Source organism: Scomber scombrus, chromosome 8 (genome assembly GCF_963691925.1).
Source record: "Scomber scombrus chromosome 8, fScoSco1.1, whole genome shotgun sequence".
Lineage (NCBI taxonomy): Eukaryota > Metazoa > Chordata > Actinopteri > Scombriformes > Scombridae > Scomber > Scomber scombrus.
The window spans coordinates 16,025,024-16,046,931 of NC_084977.1; the positions used below are offsets into that span (position 1 = coordinate 16,025,024).

At 40.1% G+C, this 21,908-nt stretch overlaps 1 protein-coding gene across 1 annotated transcript; it reads right to left on the bottom strand.

The window, feature by feature from the left end:
* Nucleotides 1–19,303: 19,303 nt before the first annotated feature.
* On the bottom strand, nucleotides 19,304–21,908 carry s1pr4 (sphingosine-1-phosphate receptor 4). Its single transcript, XM_062424723.1, has 2 exons — nucleotides 21,819–21,908; nucleotides 19,304–20,951 (listed from the first exon to the last, which is right to left on the bottom strand). The coding sequence occupies exon 2, from the start codon at nucleotides 20,794–20,796 to the stop codon at nucleotides 19,552–19,554; it is 1,245 nt and encodes a 414-aa protein (XP_062280707.1). The 5' UTR covers nucleotides 20,797–20,951; nucleotides 21,819–21,908; the 3' UTR covers nucleotides 19,304–19,551.

Genomic DNA, 21,908 nt, shown 5'->3' on the forward strand with positions numbered 1-21,908 from the left:
TAACTGGAAAGGTGTATCTACAGATTCTACTGAAGATGTTACCTATACTTACATTTGTACTTAATTTTTATGTAATGACTTTTGGACTAATAGAAGAACTCCTCGCAGGCTTTTGTTCTTATAGGTGGTGTCTAAAACTTGCAGGAACACAATGTACTGGGTGTGCCACAAATAAAAAAGCAGTTGGTTTAGTTGAGTCTGGTATAGGAATGTATTGCAGTTAGCTCTAGCAGCACTGATACATCCCAGTGTCCTCAATGAACCTGTCAGTCTAATGTTGTTGTGTCTGTGTTTATTTCCTCCATTGCGACGTCATGTGAACACACTCTCAGTCGTTTCTTTTATCTCTTTCCTGTTTTTACCCTCTTTTGTGCGTCACTTTCTCAGACCTATTCGCCCTGTGCTACCTCCCTTTCTCTCAGTTTGATCTCAGGTTCTCTCTGAGAGTCAGAATCTTATCAGCGTAGCCGCTGCTATTAGCTAATAGCTGAGATAGCTGCTACTATCAGATTTAGAGATAGCCTATGCCAGGCTTTAATGCAGCTGTGCCATTTCCCCTCATACATTATAATCGATCATGTTCCTGTCAGAGCAGGGGGCCACATCATTTTTTCATGTCTCCATTGTTTCCTATAAGAGATGACTCAGTGCCTCTGAAAGATGACTGGACATTCAAATAATTTAGCGTCAAGTACTTTTTCACATAAAATACCTGAACCAACCAAATCCGTTTAGTCTCAAATGTCTTGTTCTGTTACATTTCTAAGAAGAGCTTGGTAATGATTGATTTTGCATGAAATTTAATTTCACCAAATTGCATTACCTCTATGCAAAGTTGATTATTGTTAATGGCATATGTGAAAAAGCTGCTGCTTGACTCCTGCTCCCTTCATCAGTCACATGTGAGGGCTGCGTTATCGAGACCGAGTGATCTAATGAGCTAAATAATGAAGCCCAACAACCACTGGTAATGACTTTTTAATGCGCACAGGGTCCTTAGTTACCTACAGAAGTGTGATTGGTTCAGATCAGGGTTTCATGTCAATTCCAAAGAGGGACATATATTATATCTGGGTAATTTCTTCTTCGATCATTGAGTGTAAAGGTGGGGATATGCTTGTAACGACTAGGTACGTACAATGCGTCGTCCAATAACACACTCAAAGGCAGTTATTGTTAAAATGTGGAAAACAGCACACACTTTCTATTTTTCCTCTAAGTTATTCATGAAGTTGCACTCTTTGTACACAGAAAAAGGGGCGTACACAGAAGTGTGGCCAATGAAAAAAGAGCGCTTGGAAGGAGATTCAAACCTTGTCAGATTGTAGGTTTCGGAAAGTTACAGAAATTGTCTGCCGCGGCCCCCTTTTGTTTCCAACATCGGAGATGTGCCGGGGGAGAATCTGACAAGTAGTTTGTTTGAAGCATACTGATTGCTTAAAGGCAACTTCGTGTGGTCTGACCACGTGTGACAGCAAAAGTGTTTATAGTGGTTCCAGACAGCGGAGTGAAAAGCTGGCCATCATAGAGAGTGGTTAAATGCAGTAATCGTTTAAATATGGGGATAGTACACACACTTTTAGAAGGGTTAAATGCAATAATCATTTAAATATGGTGATACAACACATACTTTTGGACAATGTCCTATGTAGGGCGTTCATAGTTTTGCACATGACATGACGGAAATAGTCGAGTAAAGACTGACACAGCCGGCACACCTGGCCGATAGCTGCGTGAGGTGTGCAAATAGATTGTCTGAATTTTGGAAAATTACAGAGATTTTGGAAAGTTACAGAGATTATTGGACACAGACGCTGTTTGATCATGCTTTAGAGCCTACTTGGAAGAGTCCAGTGTTCAAACCGTTCCCTCAAAAGGTTGCGAATCAAAAGGAGCTTCACATTTCAGAAGAGCTTTGCACACTTTACAGACCGGAACAGCATGATAGCGTGGCATCCATAAACCAACGCTTTCCTAATGCAATTAGGCTGGAGATTGCTCTCGCTTTTCTCACACGCACACACTCTCACATACTTACATTTCTCTCCATCTCTTGTTTCTCCATCTCCCTCTCAACACTTTGTCTGTGTTTTGTGAGAGCAGGGTGACAAATCGCAGTGCCACCAAAGTGTGAGATACAGAGTGACGTCAGCGCTACACGGCTGGGTTCAGATGTAAATTTTATGCCTGCGGTCACCAGCACATATATCACCGTATCGCCTGTGTAAACACTGCCAACTGCCAAGACTAGAATAACATGAGAAACTGCTTTTCAGCAAATGGTGTGTGGTAATTGTCACGTCTCAAAGAAAATGCGGGGTTAGGCATTGCAACTATATATAGTATATTGTGCAATTAATTTTGTGGCTGCCTTTTTGTATCTTAAAGGTATTGAAAGCCACTTAGGTCCAACGTTATTGCCACACTGACTCTTCTCAGGCCTTTTGCCCAACTAGCATTTCCTCCAGGCTGTGTGAATGAGGTCATTTTGTTCAGCTCAAAGTGCAAACCTTGCGCTTTCTAAATGTGGTTACTTGTTCACACCGTCAGCCTCACATACAATCACAAGTTCCATCAGGTTATAAATTATGTTCATGTGGACTAACACAAGCTGGAGACCTGACCGTATGCTTTCACAAACCACAAACAAATGATAATAAGTGTCAAGTTTAGTTGCTATGGTTATATGGAAATCAGGTCAAACTGAACACTTAACCTCCAGCAGTAAAAAATACTAGTCTTGTCCCGAGGCTGTAGATGTTATTTGACAAAAAAGATTAGTCGATTTGTCAGTCAACAGAAAATGAATAGGCAACTATTTTGATAATCAATTAATCTGTTCTGGTATTTTTTGAGCAATAGGTCAAACATTTGCAAGCTGCAGCACTCTAATGTTCAGATATTCTGCTTTTGTTTGTTCACATCTGAGAGTAAATTGAATATCATTGGGTTTTGGACTTTTAGTCACATATAACAAGACATTTGAATATGGCACATTGGGCTTTGGGAATATTTTTAATAATTGATTAAAAAAATCAAATCTACTGTACATTTAAAGTATTACACCAATATTACACCGATACGTGTAGATGATTATGTTTGAAGGACATTTTATTCTCATCATTACTCAGTCAACCTCTATATGCTACTCTGCAATCTACCCTGCTTGCCAAAAACATGTCACATATTCACATCGTACATTAAAGCTAACAATGTCACCGATGAGTTATCTCCCATATCAGGTATTCACACCCAGCAAACAAACACTGACTCACAGACATGTCAGAAGGCATGGCCACTCCCTTTTATTCACTCTCACTCTTTTCCCCTTTCTTTCATACACAACGCACGTCAGCTCATGCATGCAAATGAACAACACGCACAGACAAGACGTGAACACACACACACACACACACACACACACACACACACACACACACACACACACACACATAGGCAATCCCTCATTCCACTATCCTACAACTGTTCAGTGAAGCACATCTGTACGTTCCACATCTCACAACCTAGACAAACATATTTATTCATGATTCCTGTGCAGGGAGGGGCAGACTGTTAATGCCGGTTGACAGGACAGACATATTCCTCTGTCGGGAAAGGGTTCTGCATGCCTTCGTTAAGTTGTACAGCATGTACTGTGGACCAAAAACTGTGGTAGACACCCATTTCCTTCTAGATGCTGTCACAATCCTGTCAGCAAACACACTTTTATATACCTGCAAGTGCAAACAAGTGTAGAGAGCTGTGACTTTAAAAGATCGTCTCTGTGAATTTGTGTGTAAATATTAAGATTTCAAAATGCAGGGGTGTTAGGACTTTCAGATGGGATCCTGAAACTTAGATTATAAATGGATCTCTGAAGTCCTTAACTTCTAAGTGGAATTGGCCCTTGAGTTGTTAATCTGTTCGCTAATACTTTTCATATTTACTTTAAAAGAACACAAAATTGAAAGAAACAATTAACGTACAGACTCAACAATTAAAGGAATAGTCTGATATTTTGTGAAAAAGTGCTTGCTGTCTTGCTGAGAATTAGACAATAAGATCAACAATATTCTAGTATCTTTCTGTTAAATTTGAGGCTACAGCTAGCAGCCGGTTAGCATAGCTTAGCACAAAGACTGGAAACCAGATGAAACACCTAGCATGCTCTGTCTGAAGGTTGCAAATTCCAGCTACCAGCACCTCTACAGCTCACCTCAACTTACAAAAACTGACGTGTAAAAACAGCAATTCACTGTTTTACAGGGAGTTATGTGTCGGACTATTTCCTGGCTCTAACTCTGCTCCAAAGAGTCAATAAACATATTTCCCAAAATGTCAAACTTAGTCCAAAAGTTAAAGAAAACAATTACAAGAAGCTTGAGAACATCTTATCATAGTGTTTTGAAATCTTAAAATGGAAAGAAAGATTCAAATGTTTATATAAGTTGATTCGGGATATATCACTCGTGATAGAGGTGACTCCAGACGGCTCTCCAATCATTTTGACTCTCAAATTAAGGGAGGCGCTGACGAATGTAGGAGAGCGATCAAGGAGAGACTGTGGAGACTCAGCCCTAACCTCCTCCTCACTGCTCAACAATCCTGTCATTATTCCTTCCCCAACAGGGTGGGCCTGGAATTTTCCTGCAAAACAGCATAAAAAACAACAACAAAAGATAATAATACACCGTGACGTTCTAATTTTGCAAGAAGGAAGTCCTATAAAGAGCTGCAGTTTGTTTTTCTATGTCTCCCCTTATGGACCCACCCAATAGCGTTAAGACATCTACAATGGGAAAACAAATAAAGCAGCCCTGTTTGACCTGAAAACCCCTTGTTTAATACAGTAGGAACAAAACAAAACACATTAGTCATGTTTTGCTCATTATTTGCTAAAATGAGATACAGATCTCCTTATGGTGCTCCAGCTTTACTCCATTTCATAGTGAGAGTATTGACGTCCAGCAGTAGCAGACAGTTTGCGTTGCCCTCGCCATTTCAAACAAACCATGTTTTCTTTTTGCTCCTTAGTTGCTTTAAACAAACTGACCAGGTAGCTGGTTCTGCATGTTTCAACTACACTCCACATCTGCTGCATCCTTCTGATCCGTGCAACAGAAAAGTCTGCAGAGTCATTCCTCATGTCCCACAAATTACATTTTTTTTGTTGTGTTGCATAGACCAGTTGTATCATCTTTCATCCTCAGTTCAACCTCTAATGTAAAGCTTTTGTCCAGAATCTCCGAGGAGTAATGTAACCCACATCCCCTCTCTCGTTCTTTCTTTCTTTCTTTCTCTCAGGTCACAGGTGCTCCACAGCTGCTGTGGATGAAGGCATCTGGAGCCCAGGAGGATGTTGGAGATGAAGATGTAGAGGGCAGGGGAAGGGCAGAACCTCTGCCCCAGCTGTGGTGGGGAGGGTTCCTGGCACCGTGATTTGATGCACAAAGAGAAACAAAAATCACATTGCCAGGGATTTCCACTCCTTCACAGCTCAGCAGGTGACTCGTCTCTATCGGTATATTTCCACAGCAGGATGCTTTTCTGTTTGTCTTCTCGGCGGTTTTGTCTTTTTCAGTTGACATCTGACACTGGATGTTGCCACTGAGTCAAAGGACTAAATATTTGAGGGTTTAGATGGATGTTGTGATCAACTCTCTCAACGGACTTCAACAAGTTAACTTGCAGGATTTGTTTCTCACACAGAAAGCTGCAAAATAACATGTGTCTCCTTTAAAAGTGTCTAAATGTATTGCAGGCTGCAGTTAAATGTGCAGCTGTCTGAAATTTAAACTGTCCTCACTGTTCTCCCTTTTCAAATCAGCTAGGAAGTTGATGTAAATGCATATGAGAGCCACATAGCTTTACATGATAGAACACACTTTTTGGAGGGAGATCACATTTCAGCTTTTGGATTTGAGCTTCATAGACAAGGAGAGTATTTTGATGTTTAAAATGAAGGCAAGAATCCTCCACTGGCAGCACACTAAACAAATGAGCCCTGTTGAAAGCGAAACAAACTTCGACATCATAAGAATTGCAGGCTTTGAAACCGCCAACTTTACCACTCAGCAGTCACGTAAAGGTCTGCGTGCGTCTCTGCTCCCTCAAAAGCCAGCCACCCACTTGCTAAAGGCACAGAGCTTAGCTAATTGGTGAGCACTGATCCCTGCTATGTGTTGTTCACAGTGGCTAAGTTCAGTGCCTGAGGTGAAATAGTTGATTCGTCGGAGGGGATTTGTTCCAGTGAATGGAAAGAACTTGATGATCTTGGATATGAAGAAAAGAGGAGGGAGGTGGAGAGGAGTGACGGGAGATAAGGTGGAGAAGGAGGGAGACTAGGAGGTGGGCGCTATGTGGGGTTAAATGTGTGTTGCTGTGGACCAATGACAGGTCCTGATTGTGCATCACGGTCCAGACATGTACGACTTTGTTTTACTGTGTTTGCCTGAAGCAACAACTGTCTCATCTCACCTTATACTGTACATCTGGCAAGAATCATCATGCATACCAAATATATTTGAAAGTGTTTCCGTGAGGCAGTTTGACCTAGCTTTAATGCGGACTTTAAAATGCCATGGGTTCTTTTGCGATCTTAGGAATGTGGTGCTAAATGTTGGGCCCGTCTGGGCATGCCCAGTTCACGTCCAACTGAGTCAGTTGAGGACCATGGTGCCAGTATTTTGATGCCACACAACAGCCTGGACTTGTGCTGGAGAAGAAACCTGCACACACCTAACTGACAGGTTGCTAAACCTCATAGCTTAGCATCTGTTATTAAGCATGGGAGCCTGTCAAGCTTTGGGCTTTAGAAAGAGAAAAACTCATAATTTAAGACATTGGAAGATGGATAGTTTTTTAGCCTTTCCAAAATGGAATTGATTAACCAGTGTTTTTGTCTGCCTTAATGATCATTTAGCATGTCCAGCTAACTAGTTAACTGTCAAAACAGGTTATTAATTAACTATATTCTATTTTTATTTATAGTTTTTGGGGTTACATTTTATTTTATGACACCCTGTTATAAACCCTTTTCTTCCTGTGTGGAAGCTAGTCCTGCATATTATCAGTTTGGGTAATGTTAGCAGTTCTGACCTGCACTTAATTGGATTTGGAGAACACGCCGACGTTAGTATAGATACGGTTACATTTGTTCAAAACGTCCCCATGCTAAAAAGATTTTCTCATGTAATATTAAAAGTGAAAACATAATGTTTGAAAATACAAAACAAGGAATGAAGGAGCTACAAAGGGTTAAAAAACAACAACTCATGAGACAGTCGCTTCAACCAACTCATGGAGGCAATGTTAACTTAAAGGATGGGTTCACTACTTTTTAAATCTGTTTTAAAAAAGCAGTCATTGAAATATTTTTTTCTTGGTGTATTTATGCCTCCTGATCATACTGACCATTATAAGATCCCATTATAATGTACTTATAATGTAAGTGCAGTACAAGACTAAATGTATTTAAAAGTTTATCTGAAGCTAATATGACGCTTCAGCTGTCCAAATTCATCAAATCCAGTAGATATTTTTCAACAATACAGCCAAAGTCCATCTATTTGCTAATATACTTCCACCGCAACAATAAAACAGTGTCTGAGGAAACACAAAGAGGAAATTTGATGGTAAAAAGACTAAATATATCCAAATGATTTGACTAACTCAGACTGCTGAAGCCTCTTATAAGCTTCAGATAAACTCTTAGATGCATTTTTGCACAAAGTGTGGACATTGTGGATTTTGACCCCCATCACTAAAGGCACATTTGAAAGGGGTCTTTAAATAGTCAGTATGAACAGGAGGAATTTTTACAGCGAGGAAAAACTTGTTCACTGTTCACTTTGGGAACCTGACTGTTGTTTTAAGCCAGACTTGAAAAATTGTGGATCTATCATTTGATTAGTTAGCTAGCTATAGTTGATAACATTTGCAGGCTAGAGAAGACAAACCTACTACAGAGATTTTTTGCTTGTTTGGCGCTGTTTGTATACCACATGCTGAATGTTACATTAGTATTTTTGTTCAGTATAAGCATGCGGACTGCACCCAGCATTGCCAAACGGAGCACTGCGTGGGCTGTGCACTCCCGTGCCTACTGAACTGGTATCAGTGTTTTACCTGAAAACTGGCTCAGTTCAGCAGGAACAGGAGTGGAGCTCACTGACAAGCAGAATCAGTGTCCCATGTTGCCTCACGAACCTCCATTGATCGTGCAGCAAATCAGCCCAGCCCAGATAAGATATTTTCAGTCGCTGTGCTCTGGTGTTCACACCACACCCACCACAGAGCAGTGTGGGACGTTAGCTTCAAGTCATTGGCCCTGATGAAAATCAAACCAGAGGATTCCAACCTGTCAGACAACGACACTGAACCCTGAAGTGTATGGAAGGAGGTGCAGCTCGATGACTTAGATGACTGTCCTTTTCTTTATGAATGTTTCATGAGCAGATGTACGATTCTTTGCTTGGTAGGTAGGCCCTGGCATCCTGAGCCGTTGCCTAAATACTGTTACATACTGATGCAGTCGATCCTGTTGCTCTGCTTTGCTTTCATGCATATTTCAGCGTTCCTCCCTTGACAAGACTGCAAACACGTCTCTCACTCTTCGCCTGTGTCCCTCCTGACTTTCTCTCTCGCTCTTTTTTTTTCAGTCTTTCTGAGCTGTCAAAGGCCAGACTGAGACTGGACTTCATTGTGAGGTAATTCCAGTGCAATGTCTGCTATGTCTGTGTAATTGATGTCACCCAGCAGTCCCCATTATCAGTGATTGGGAATGTGTGCAATGCAGCTCCCCCCCCCCCCACTCTCAGAGCCACCAAGAGAAAGTGCTTCATCTTGAAGATTTCATACCAACAGGAAAGTGGAGGCTCATTAAGCGCGATGAATATGATCTCATCCAGAAACTCCACTGATCAGGGTTGGCACCATAAAATTCTATATTTCTGCTACTTTCAATTTCAGCAGATAAATGTTCTATTCAAACCAAGGAAAGGTTAGAAAGTTGTTTTTAATCACATCAGCAATATGATATTGATCAAGGCATTGTTCCAGCCAGGTGGTACCACTGACAAGTTATCTGTGATTTGTGCAAGTATTTAATCTAGCTGAATGTGGAAGAAAACGGGGTATGAAGTGCATTATTGTAAATGTCAGTAATTTTCTAGCTACTTTCAATCATCTGAACCATGATTTATTTCAATTTTACAAGTGCAACCGCTGCTTTTCGCACTACTAATCCAGCCACGACTAATTGTAATAAAGTTGAAATGTATTTGAAAAAGAACTCCATTGTTGTTTTTATTCAGTAACATACAATAAAATCCTTCATCCCAGAGGGAAGCTTGTTACAGCATGAAAAAAGAAAGGCTGAGACACAGACAAATAAAGACGCAGTAACAAAAGATTGAAGTAAAGATAAATTTGAATAAACGAGAGCAATTATACAAAGTTGGGTTTAATTGCAGATAATTACCACTTGTGTTGTGTGTTGAAGTTGCCATATGTTTACAAGTAAGGGTCAAAGCCATCATTGAGGACACTGAGGTCAGGTCTTTGTTTTTTTTGTGAGGGGGTTTACATATGTCATTGGAGTATATTTTACAGGCTTATTCCTGTAGTTTCTAGACTGACTCTCAGAAATGAATAAAGGATTTATTATTTCCCCAGCAGAATTTTATAGTGAGGAGATCATGTGAAAACCACATATGCCTAAATGTGATTTTTCAGGTAAACTAAACAATTAAATGTTCCATTATGTGATGAAAAAATATCCCACCTCTAGGCTAAATAAACCATTTTACTAGCCATTGAATTGTCTGAAAATGCATCTTAACTGCAGAACTTAATGTTGGAAAACAAAAATCACTCATAATGTAACAGTGGATTAAATCAAAAAAGTTTTAAAATGCACAAATAAATATTTTTTTTAAAAAGACACTGTTTATGGAATCTGGGTATTTTTTTCCAGAAGACGGGCACTTGAACTCACGACCTGGGTGTTTCTAAAATCCTCACTGTGACGTCAGTGTTAGAGCAGAACATTTCCCGCAGACCGCAAAAGGTCAAAAGTTCAACTTTCTATTTGACTTATCCTTGTTACACCCAGTTTCAGACTGCCTGTTTCATACATCAACCAAAAACGTGACAATATATATTCTCCAGTTTTCATGAGAACAGGCACACAACCATGCAGCCAGAGACGGGTACCCAAACCAAAGCCTCCAGCTCTTGTTTCAGTCTCCATAGCGATGTCAGTGTCCCTTTCATCTTCAGGCCTCAAAGGCTGACCAGATTTCACGATGTGGCTGCTTTATTGAGCCTGATCTGCTTTTGTTGCCCCCTCCACCACTCAATCAGCATCCGTGCGGTTCTGGCCCGTGGCTGTGAGCTTGGCTGCGTAATTTGGTTTAGAGCTGAGCGAGAACATCTGTTCTACAAAGCTTTTGCTCCTTCCGTTCCTCGGGCCTCGTGGAAAAAAACGAAGCCAGCGGTAGGGCAACTACTGCAGCTTGGGACCTTTCAAACCTGCAAGTCCCAACATTGAGTCCAGATCCTCTCAAGAATAATCTCAGCAATGAGAGAAGAAGAGTGACAGCTCTTTGAAATGGAAGGCTCAAATGTGTGAAGTCATGTAGGATTTACTATTGGACTGACAATGATTAAGGATACACTTTATTGATTTCATATGTACAGTAGGAGGTCTAAACATGAAGACAAAGTGTTTCATTCAGCCAGTCTGCCCACATGGAGTAAATTTATCATCGGAAATAAGACTATGAAAAGTCATGACATCAAAATGTGCAATTATCAGTCTCCTGGACTGCATTATCGTTTAAAAGAAAACGTACTGTTATGAAAAAGATAATTGCTTAAACTAATTAGCATTATTTAGTCAGAAATGTGGGACCATAGTCATAAAGATTATACACAAATTGTGTGTCTTAAACTGGGATTTGTGAAATACAATATGGTGATGGACTGCGTTTATTTTAAATACACAGTGATGTATAAACACATTTGAACACTGACATCATTTAAAAGGAATTGTTTGACATTTTGAAAAACATGCTTTTTCATTTTCTTGCTGAGTGTTACATAAAAAGATCAATACTGCTTTCATATCTGCCTATTAAATATGAAGCTGGAGCCAGGGGACGGTTTTTGTTACAGAGGATACTGTTTCCAGTCATCATGCAAAGCCAAGGTAAGCTAATTGTCTCTTGGCTCCAGCTCTATATTTATCGTACGGACATGATTCTGCTCTGCAATTGGCGCAAGTACAGATAAACCATGTTTTTGTCCCCAATTTTAGGCCAAGGAAGAACTTCAACAAAGACCCTCTCTAAGAAAATCTGCATCCTTACCTTGGAAACTTTTGGAAACCGAAGCCGAATCATCACCCTTGGAACATCTTTCACAACACAATTAGTTAAGTGGTCATGGTGCTCAGCCAAAGCACAGCAAGAATGAGAGAGGGGATTAAGAAAAGAGAGAAAACATGCTCACATAGCTACATTCCCAAGGATGAGAGCAAAGTCACTGCACATGGCCGACATCCAGCCCTTAGAGAAAACTTACGTTGTCTTTAGTAATTGTTTTCTACACTTACGATGAAAGAGGAATGAGAAAAAAAGTGCTTCAATGTGCTTGTGGCAATTTTTCATCACGTTGGAACATACAGTTTACTTATTTTTCATTTTAAAAAACAGTTAACAACAGAATATGTCATGACAGTGTGTCTGCCTCCATCATTTTATGTCTCATAATCCCTGGCCTGTTTTCCTTTGTATCCGCTGGCCCACTATCTGGAGGAATAATCTTTATTTATTTATTTATTCATTTGATAAGGAGGCAGCAGCTGGAACCATAGATGTTGCAGATTTTAAGAGCCCTGCCTCCTCCACATGTGCCCATACTGGCGCTGGAGTAAATATCTCCAGAACATTTTCTCCTGTGTACCTCTAAGCTATTCCCCTCTGTTAAGATTCAGAGAAAAAAAAAGACGAATGAAGACGACGTGGCAGCACATTCCCCTTTAATTAAGGAACAAGTGAACAAAAAATGTGTCTTGCCCTGCTCTCTTGTCCTTCCTTTTTTCTCTCCAGCTGTTTCCCTCCTATCCACTGTGTGTGGAGAATAACAGACATATATGGTATGTGTTTGTGTACAACTACAGAGACGTGCATGACTATAAACTGTAAATATGAACACAGAAGGAATACATTGTTCTCCAGCTCCTTCACATGAGATTTCTCAGCCAGGTGCAGTCGACAGAGACAGACACGTGGGGAAGAAAAGTGCTTTGTATTTAAATGTCTGATTTTTTTGTGTGGACATGCACAGAGCACGCCCTTCCTGTTCTTTTGTTCTCCTTGTTGGTAAGAGCATGATGTCAGCTGCCCAAAGGAAAATGGCAAACACTTTGATCGACTGGGTATAATTGTAAACACAACATTAGATATTTGCACAGCCATTATTGATGCCTGAACGTGGGATGGGACGCTGTAAGGTAGCCAAATAAATGGGCTGTTTGCTTGAGTTGTTTTTTTCCCACAAGAGCAAGTCTGCTGGATTAACTGCACAGAGTTTTCTGAAGCTGCCAATACTTTAAATCATCCTCAGTGTGACTGAGAAAGACCAGATAAAAACTGACTGACCCAAAAGACACCTGGTTGTTAGAGTCTGCATTATATTAGTGTGGGAACACATACATCCATGAACATGTACGGATGCATGAGCACATGCACACATAAATATATATAGGATGACATATGTGAGTGTACACACATGCCTGCAATGTTCACACACACACACACACACACACACACGCACACAAGAAGTTCTTCTGTGTTTTTTCCTGCTCTGTCTAAAATGTAAGTGATCAGGTGCTGTGCGCCAAAATATGACAAATTAATCATGATGAAAGATGTCAGATGTCTAATTTCTGAACGTATTCTATTTTTATTAGATTATACCCATTAAATGCAATCATTCTGCATAAAAACTCAGTGTTGGAGAGAGTGGAAAGATCCATAAATGTCTTTTTTTTAATGGACTACAATGTAGCACATCATGCAAATGTTTTGAGGTAAAGTCAGATCATCTCCATATATATATATATGTATATATGTTTTTCCTTCTTCTCTCCATGAGCTACAACTACAGAATGAGATTTCAGGACTGTTCTGTTTTACTGGTTTCCATTCCTATGTGATCTATGGGTTTGCGTGACAACATGTCAGCACGTCAGGAATGATAATCTTTCCCTTGTTGAATATGTCATTCACCAGAGTCACTACTTTTCTGTAATTTCAGGTGTTAACTGAGGGAATTTTCTTCACCCTAGACAATTTATTTTTTTGTTATGTGTCAGTGTGGTGAGTTGTGTGTCATTCAACACTCCTTCTCTTTAAGTGCAGTGTCCTCACAGTAACTCTAGGGTGCTTATATACACTGTGCGTACTTGCCTGTTTGAAGCTTTACTTTGGCTGCTGCTCAGTTCAGAGATTGACCTCCTGAACACTGCCCTTCCACTTCTATAGACAGAAGTGAAGTCATGTCTGTGTAGCTGAAGGCTGTTGAAACAGCCATAGACACAATGGTGAAAATATTTGTATTCAAACAAATATCATAGTTGGTTTTTTTTTTAATCAAAAGTTTAATTGAATTCAGTACTGATTTCTCTGTTCTAGTAAAAAATTACATAGTTCATATTTTAAGGTGTCTATCTGTAGTGCCAGCTCTTTTCTGGGATGAAAGTAAGGTTGGCAATGCCATGTATGATTAAACCTTACCTTTGTTAGAGGGGGGTTTCATGTCCTGCGTCGCTGTAAATTTGGTAAGAATTTCAATCCTATGACTACTGAGACAAAATAGGTCAAAATGCTTTTTTCCGGGTTAAGCTTAACTCTGTGCTCTGTGGCACAATGTAGTAATAATGTTTAATGTATTTTTTCTTTTACATGAAACTGGGTCACATTGCAACTTCCATGAAAGCATGTTTAGATCTGCTTTCCTTGAAAGAGTGAGCTACAAACCTTGTAAAAACACCCTTCAAGTCGAAATTGGGTGTGTAAGAAGCTTAAAAGACATAATTTGGGTGGAGTACTCCTTTAAATTGACTGCATCTGCTGTAGATGCCACGTGGCGTCCATTGTAAAGCGACTTTCGACAAAATATTATCATAACAGATGAATGATGAACAGAAATATAAAATGTTCACAAATGAAACTGACAAAACTGAATATTGTTTTTAGAAGCACATAGGACAAAAACATTATTTGGTCTTGCTTCATTTAGAGATTTTATCAGTTTTCTTTCCCATGGCAAGGCAACATTGCATTTTGCAACACACAGGCCACCAAGTTGTCGCAGTGCTGATGGCAACGTACCACTCTCTGCGGTGGAGTGTCTCTGAGCATCACCCCCTGCTTTCCACTCTCCTGAGCCGGCAGTACATCATTAGCTGTCTGCTGAACACCTGGAGGCAAGGCCAGCAAGGTAATTATTGAGGGCATAGCGGCGTCTGCACGCAACCATCATTAACCCATCGTACCTCATTTACAGCAGAGAAAAGGCCTTGTTGTTTTAAGGGGAGGAGATAGAAAGAGAGAGCAATGTGAAGTGAAGAGAATTCCTTTATTGTCATTACAACAAAACTGAATGGCAATCCTGATGGTGCGTTTACACATAACAAACAGTAATTAAAAAGCTCAAACAAGCTAAATATATAAATACAATACATATACTTGCTGTTACCTATAAAATAATGTGAAAAAAGAAAACATGTTAGCAGCTGAGATATTAGCAGCCTTATAAACAAGTAGTGCAGTTAAGAGTATACATTCAGAGGTGCAGTTGGCATGTAGATATCTGTGCAGTGCTCTATAATGCAATGATACCATATCATTCTCGTGAATTTGACACTATGCAATAATCACATCTATTTATGTGCAATATTTCATATTACTCAAGTCAGTGTAAACTACACTGTACACTGTATACGCTACACTTCATTGATAAACGTATATATTACTATATACTGTATATATATATGTGTGTGTGTATCTATACATTATATATATATATATATATACATGTATATATATAGTGATTGATTGATTGATTGATTGATTTTAGTGCACCAACCAGAAGAATTTCATTGTATTTACAATAAAGGTTTTCTATTCTATTTCTATTCTATTTCTATTTTCTTTCTATGATTGGAATGTAAGCATTTGAGTACTGATAGGCACACAGGTCCCATGCAGTCAGTGTCAGTGTTTGGCAGTGTCCAGGTCTGTTGGTCTGTGATTTGATGGAGCTGAAGCATCTACCAGAGGACAGCAGGTCAAACACAGGCTGTCCAGGTGGGTTGAGTCTGTCAGTATATTGGCTGCTTTATTGTGGCAGCAAGAGCTGAATAAGTCCTCCAAAGAGGGCAGTGAGCAGCCGATGATCTTTTGGGCAGTATTGATGACCCTCTGATGTCAGTTTGAGTACCAGATAGAGATACAGTACGCCAGCACACTCTTGATGGTCACCACCAGGTTGGTTTTCCTGAGGATCCCCAGGACTTGGAGTTGCTGCTTTGCCTTTGTGACTACTGCAGTTGTGTTGGTATTGCAGGAGAGATCTTCAGCAATGTGCGTACCCAGGAGCTTGAAAACAGGGGCCCAGTCAGTGGGATGGTGATCAGCCCATGACGTGTCAAATATGATACAACAAACGTCTCTGAGCAGAGAGCTAATAAAGCCTGGAATTTGCTGTTGCTTTTTCATCAGGCACCAGACCTGGAGCTGTGCCAGGACCAAGGATGAGGGAGGCTTATCCTCTACTCTTAAAAAGATGCAGGAATTTATGAAAGGCAAAGCGAGAACTCACACAAACACACACATACACACAACCAGCAATGACTTGTTTGCTTCCTCAACCACAAAAAACAGGAAAAGATTGAGCCGGCTTCAGAAATCCTTACTTCTGAGAAACCTCATAAATGACTGCAGAGACCGGATTTAGAGTATGTGCAGTATGCTTATGGGCATGTTTGTACACATTTATCTGCAGTATGTATGTGTGGGCCTATAGGTTATGCATGGACATTTGCAATATGATATTTGAGTATGTATTTACAGTGCCAGTCAAAAGTTTGACACACTTTCTCATTCAAGTGAATAGGAAGGTGTGTCCAAACTTTTGAGTAGTGCTGTATATGCACTTTATTTCAGGTTTCTTCCCTTGTCGAAAGCACTTAATCATTAATAGATGTGTGTGTGTGTCTGCATATTTGAATGTATGCTCTCCTGCTGTTACGGAACAGCACAATCACCTCATCCGCTGTGTGGGCGGCCGTTTCAGGTAAAAGGTTAAAAACAGAATTCCTACTTTTTCACCTTAACGCCTCATTTCCTTCCTCCAGTTGTCACCAACGAGCCTGTACAGCTCTCACACGTCATGAGCAGGAATGCTTTTCTTCTAGTGGCACCAGCAGGCCGAAGTTGTCACTGTATTTCAGTGAACTACAACAATATAAAAACTATAAAAAACAAAACATGGAATCTAGTTCTATCATCAAATACAAATATCTGTTTGTCCAATACTTTGGTTTATGACCAAACACCTGAAAAACTAATGACATTCCAGTTTCACTTTGTCTTTGTGTTATGTGCTTATTAGCAAATGTTAGCATTCTAACATGATAAATTAAGATGGTAAAATATTATACCTGCAACACATCGAAATACACCGCTACGTAAGTACGCTAAGTAAAACCTCACAGAGCTGCTAGAATACCAGTATTGATAAGAAATGCTGTGCAAATGTTCTTTTTGTTCCTTGTGTACATATATACAGGTGAGTATATTATAGAGCCAACTTTACTTCTGGGTTTGATTCTGTTCTACTTTCTTCTCTTGCTCGAGTGTAATTTCTTTTCATCGTTCTTCCTGAAAAAACAAAACACAATATCAAGATTTTCTTTCTATATTTATTTTTAGCAAAGATAAGAGACTATTGTTTTGTCAGAATATCACATGAGAGCATGTTTACTGTTTACTAAGACTTGTGGGATTTATTGTTTGATTAGATACTGACTGTTTTCTGTGTTAAAATGACTGACTGAAATAACAGCATACTGGCTACTGCATTAGTAAGTTAGCACTCATTAGACTATGAAGCAAAAATCCCAGTATCATGAATGAGCTTTTTAAGATACACTTCCTGGGGAGGCCAGTGGAACAGAGGCTACCTCAAAGAGGGGACAGGGCTTCAGCATTCAAGTCTACAGGGACACTTTGATGCATTTAGAGCAATATTCTGCTAATTCAGGCTGAGAAAAGGGATTAAGGATATTCTTGCCACATTGCCATCTTCCTTAATCCCTTTTATAGTCAGCGTGAGTTTGTGAACATGACTTGCACGCATACGCACGCACGCACGCACACACGCACACACACACACACACACACACACACACACACAAACGCACGCACGCACACACACACACACACACACACACACACACACACACACACACACACACACACAGAGTGAATCAGTAGACTAAACTGTGTATTTTGTAATAATTTATCCTCTTTCAGTCATAACTGTGACATAAAAATGCATGTCATTTTTCAGAATCTATAGTATTTTCTTTTATTTACTTAATAGTCACTGAAGTAAAAACAAACTGACAACTCACTTGATGTGACCAAATAGACCATTTGACATGTATTTTTCATTTACATGTATGAACCTGTTTGCCAGCTGGCGTGGGTACCTGATGAATAAAGGATCTTTTTTCTTTAATTAGCCTTTTACTTGAAGCAATGATATGCAGCATGAGACACATTTTTCTTCCAAAGTTTGAAAATATTTTGTTATTTCACATGAGAGTTTCCTGTACTCCTTTTTTTCCTTTATAATGTTCTTACTGGTTTAAACTGGGCTGGGCTTAGTTATAAAGTGATGATGTCATGTACTTGTGAGCACCAATCAGGATTGAGCAACATTTGAATCAGAGTCGATGGCAGTTATGGGGTTGTTTGCTCATTCTGCCAGGCTATTGTCAATCACATCTGATCAAACTGTACAACTTTGATGAAGAAAATGATCTGCATTTGTGACTGCTAAACTCTTTAATTACGGCATGTCTAATAATGAATACTTCATTTTACATATTAAAAAAATACTTAACATATGAATCGAAGTTTTCAGAGGTTTTCAGAGATGTAATGTGAGAGCTGTGGCCCTGACCTTGTGTGAGAATAGATACTTCAGAAAGTAAAGGAAACATATTATATTGAAAGTGGGAACTTCCAGATCTTTAAATAGCATATTGGGTTTTCACAGCTAGTAGCTGGTGGTTATCTGTTGTAGTATCTACTGTTTCATGAAACAGAACAGTGAAATTACCACACAAGCACAGTTTGCATACTCTGACAATCAATACCACAACCATTGGTTTTATTTGGTGAAAATACCTTGTACGGTCAAGACAAAACACGTTGTTTCAGTTTGCAGTATACTGAAGTACAGTACAGTAGCCTGTATAACGGGTGCATACTATCTGCTAAACCTTATCTATCCCTGCCAGACAGTCATAATGAATTTATCAATTAGGCCTGGCTGTATGTGCCCTTGGGGCTGCAGTCCCAGCCCTCACCTCCTCTGCACTGAACTTCAATCAGTCATCCTGTCAGAAAAGCAGAGAGATGAGAGCAGCCTGAGAAGGCATTTTGAGGAGACTTTTAGGTCCAATAAAGAAGATGAACCTTTAAGAGTGTAAAAACTATATTTTGTGCAATGTACAGTTACATGAGTGTTACACAAAGATCTTGTTTTTGACAGAGATTAGAATATTTAACATGGTGGAATATTTAAAATCAGATCAGGTGAAATTATGAGACTATTCAGCACTTGTGCACAGATGACTGTGATGTTTTTTTTTGGCTGGAAAAACCCAAAGCATTTTGAGTAATCTGATCCTTCTGCAGGAGTCAATCAAGGCTTCGATGACATGTCTCCCTCCAGAGGAACGCAGAGGAAGTATAGTGACTGAATACGTGTGTTCATATGTAAAGCAAAATAAACTTTATTAATATTTCCATAAGTTGTCAGAAAATTGTACAAGAGTAATACAAAATGTCACAATACAGTGCAATACTTAATAATACACACATATTTTTCTTTTTTCTTTATTTTAACTTTCAGTGGAAATTCTTTCATACATGTAATATAAAGATTCATATAAAAATATTACTTGACTATATTTGGCTCTTTAATAACAATGCAACAACAACAATGCAATAAGTATATAAATGTTATACATAAAAGGAATATTTAAAAAAAAACAATTTGTGGCCTAATGGCAAAATGGAAATGGAAAGATGAGTTCATATTGTCAAGTTTTCTGACAGTGTGTAATCATGAGTGAAAATGCCTGACAGCAAACTGTTGAAATTCAAACCAAAACTCAGAGGAAACCGTTAGATGTGTATCAGTGCACACAGGTCCTGTTTACTTGGGAGGGGAACACATTGTGGTCTAACCACTTGAAACTGACAGGCAGGTGGTGGTGGAGCTCAGTCTAGATTTTTTGGGTGGTTTGCGAATCTTGCTTGGGGTTGATGGCGGAGAGGCTACACTCAGATTCCTGATCTTGTTGAAACTGTTCCTCAGACTGTCCCGCCTGTTCTCTGAGGTGCTGCTGGTGTCCTTGGATGTGAATGTGTCTGGGCCACAGAGGCCGGCCTTCAGGCAGCAGCAGCAGAGAAGCTGAGCAATAGCTGTCCTCATATCACTACTGCCCAGGGCATAGATGACGGGGTTCAGGCCGGAGTTGAGGACAGCAAGAACAATACAAAAATCTGCACTGAACAGTAGAGCACACTGGCGGGAGACGCAGAAAAAATCCACTAGCAAAAGCAGGAATAGTGGCCCCCAGCAAAGCATAAAGACCCCAACAATGCTGATCACAGTTTTAAGCAGAGCAAAGGAGCGCTTGCGACTGCGCTTGGAGGCCAGCTGAGTACCCTTGTGCACGTGGCAGTAGATGGCACCATAGAGCACGCCAATAGCCAGGAGGATGAGGAAAAAGATGATAAGAGAGAAAAAGATGTAGGTCTTGGAGTAGAGAGGGAGGAGGGTGGAGCATTTGTCCAAGCTGCACATACAGTTCCAGCCCAGCAATGGGAGGAAGCCAATCACCAGTGCCAAAACCCAGCAGAGTGCAACCAAGCCATAGATCCTGTAGTAGGTATTTGTGGCTGACTTCCGCGGCATTGGCCTCATCATAGTGGTGTAACGCTCCACAGCAATTAACAATAAACTGAATATTGATGCTGCCAGGGCGACAAACAGCATGCCCTCTCTGAACAGCCAAAGCGCAGGGCTGAGGCGGAACGTCTGGCTACCGGACATACAGATGTTGACGAGGTAGGCAGCACCGGTCAGGAGGTCACTGAGTGTGATGTTGGCAATGCAGACGTAAACCCAGCGTCTGCTGCGGCGGATGCGGGAGATGACGGCCACCAACACCAGGAAATTCTCCAGGATGATGAAAACACTGAAGAAGAGGAAGACCGCCATGGTGACACTGATGTGGTTCTGGGTGTTTGAGATGGTCCTGTTCTGCAGGCGGCCAGTGTGGTTGTAATGCCGCAAGATGACATGGCTGGTTCCAGTGGTTGTAGCGGTGGCATTTGAGATGGTGGTGTTGCTGGGGTAATTGGGTAAGTGGTACAAGTGGGGGCAGGAGGAAGGGGATGTGAGGGAGGTGAAGACATTCATAGTGACGCCTGGGCTGGTCAAGATTGAGGCTGTGAGTGGCAACAGGCTGAACCAAACTGGTATGAGCTGCGAGGGAATTAATGCGAAACTCCTGTAATAAAACAGGCTATCAGCACACTCTAACCACTGGAGCTCTGCCTGTGGACAATACACACCTGAAGAAGAAAAAATAAGAACAATTTCAAAATCCAACAATATGAAACAAACCAATAAAACAAAACTCTCCTTGCTCTCATAACTGTAGTGTGTACTTCCTCACTACAATGCTTTATCAGTTTAAAAGGCTTCATTTAAATGTCTTCCTCGTGTATGCCACAGTACTCCACCTTGCTGTGGTTAACACAGGATGAGTGAGCAGCTGCAGAGGGCATTTAAATCATGACATGAAGGAAACGCACAAATAACTTCGTAAACTAAAGTATTATACTGTCTTAAAATTCCCAAGCAGCGGTAGAAATTGAAATACTGATCTATATTAGCAAATAGCACAAACACAATATCATATAGGTTTTTTTTTTCTCCTCAAAAAATGCTTTTGTGGTAGATGCACACATCCAGAGTAAGAAAGCAGGTGCTGGACCAAATAACAAAACATGCAAAAGCAAGATACCAAGGTAGGATACCTAGGATATCCTGTTAAATCTACCTGCATTGGGAGCTGCAGTGTGCAGACTTTTTTCTTGCTTTTACATATTTGGTGAAATCAACCAAAATCAATTAATCCAAATTAATGCAAAAAGAAGCATTTAACTAAAAACATTTTCAAAGTTCATATTGTTTTATATGAAATACATTATGAGCAAAAGCTTTACTTATGTATCAATTTGCTATAGGACAAGAGTCATATGGCATGCAGACATATGACAAGAGTTGTGTGGCATACAGTAATCTGTAAATCTGTTAAGAATCAAATATTTAAAGTTTTGTTCTAATTTTATCCTATAATAAGTGGATGAAATCCATCACACGTAATTATCGGAGTTGTAGATTGAAGTGAATTCTGCGCAGTGGAGGGTACTTACTCTGGCTGCTGGTGGTGATGCTGAGTATGTGAGAAGATGTTGTCGCTGACTACAGAATTTTGATGGGGAAGTAAGAAGGTTAGGTTGTCA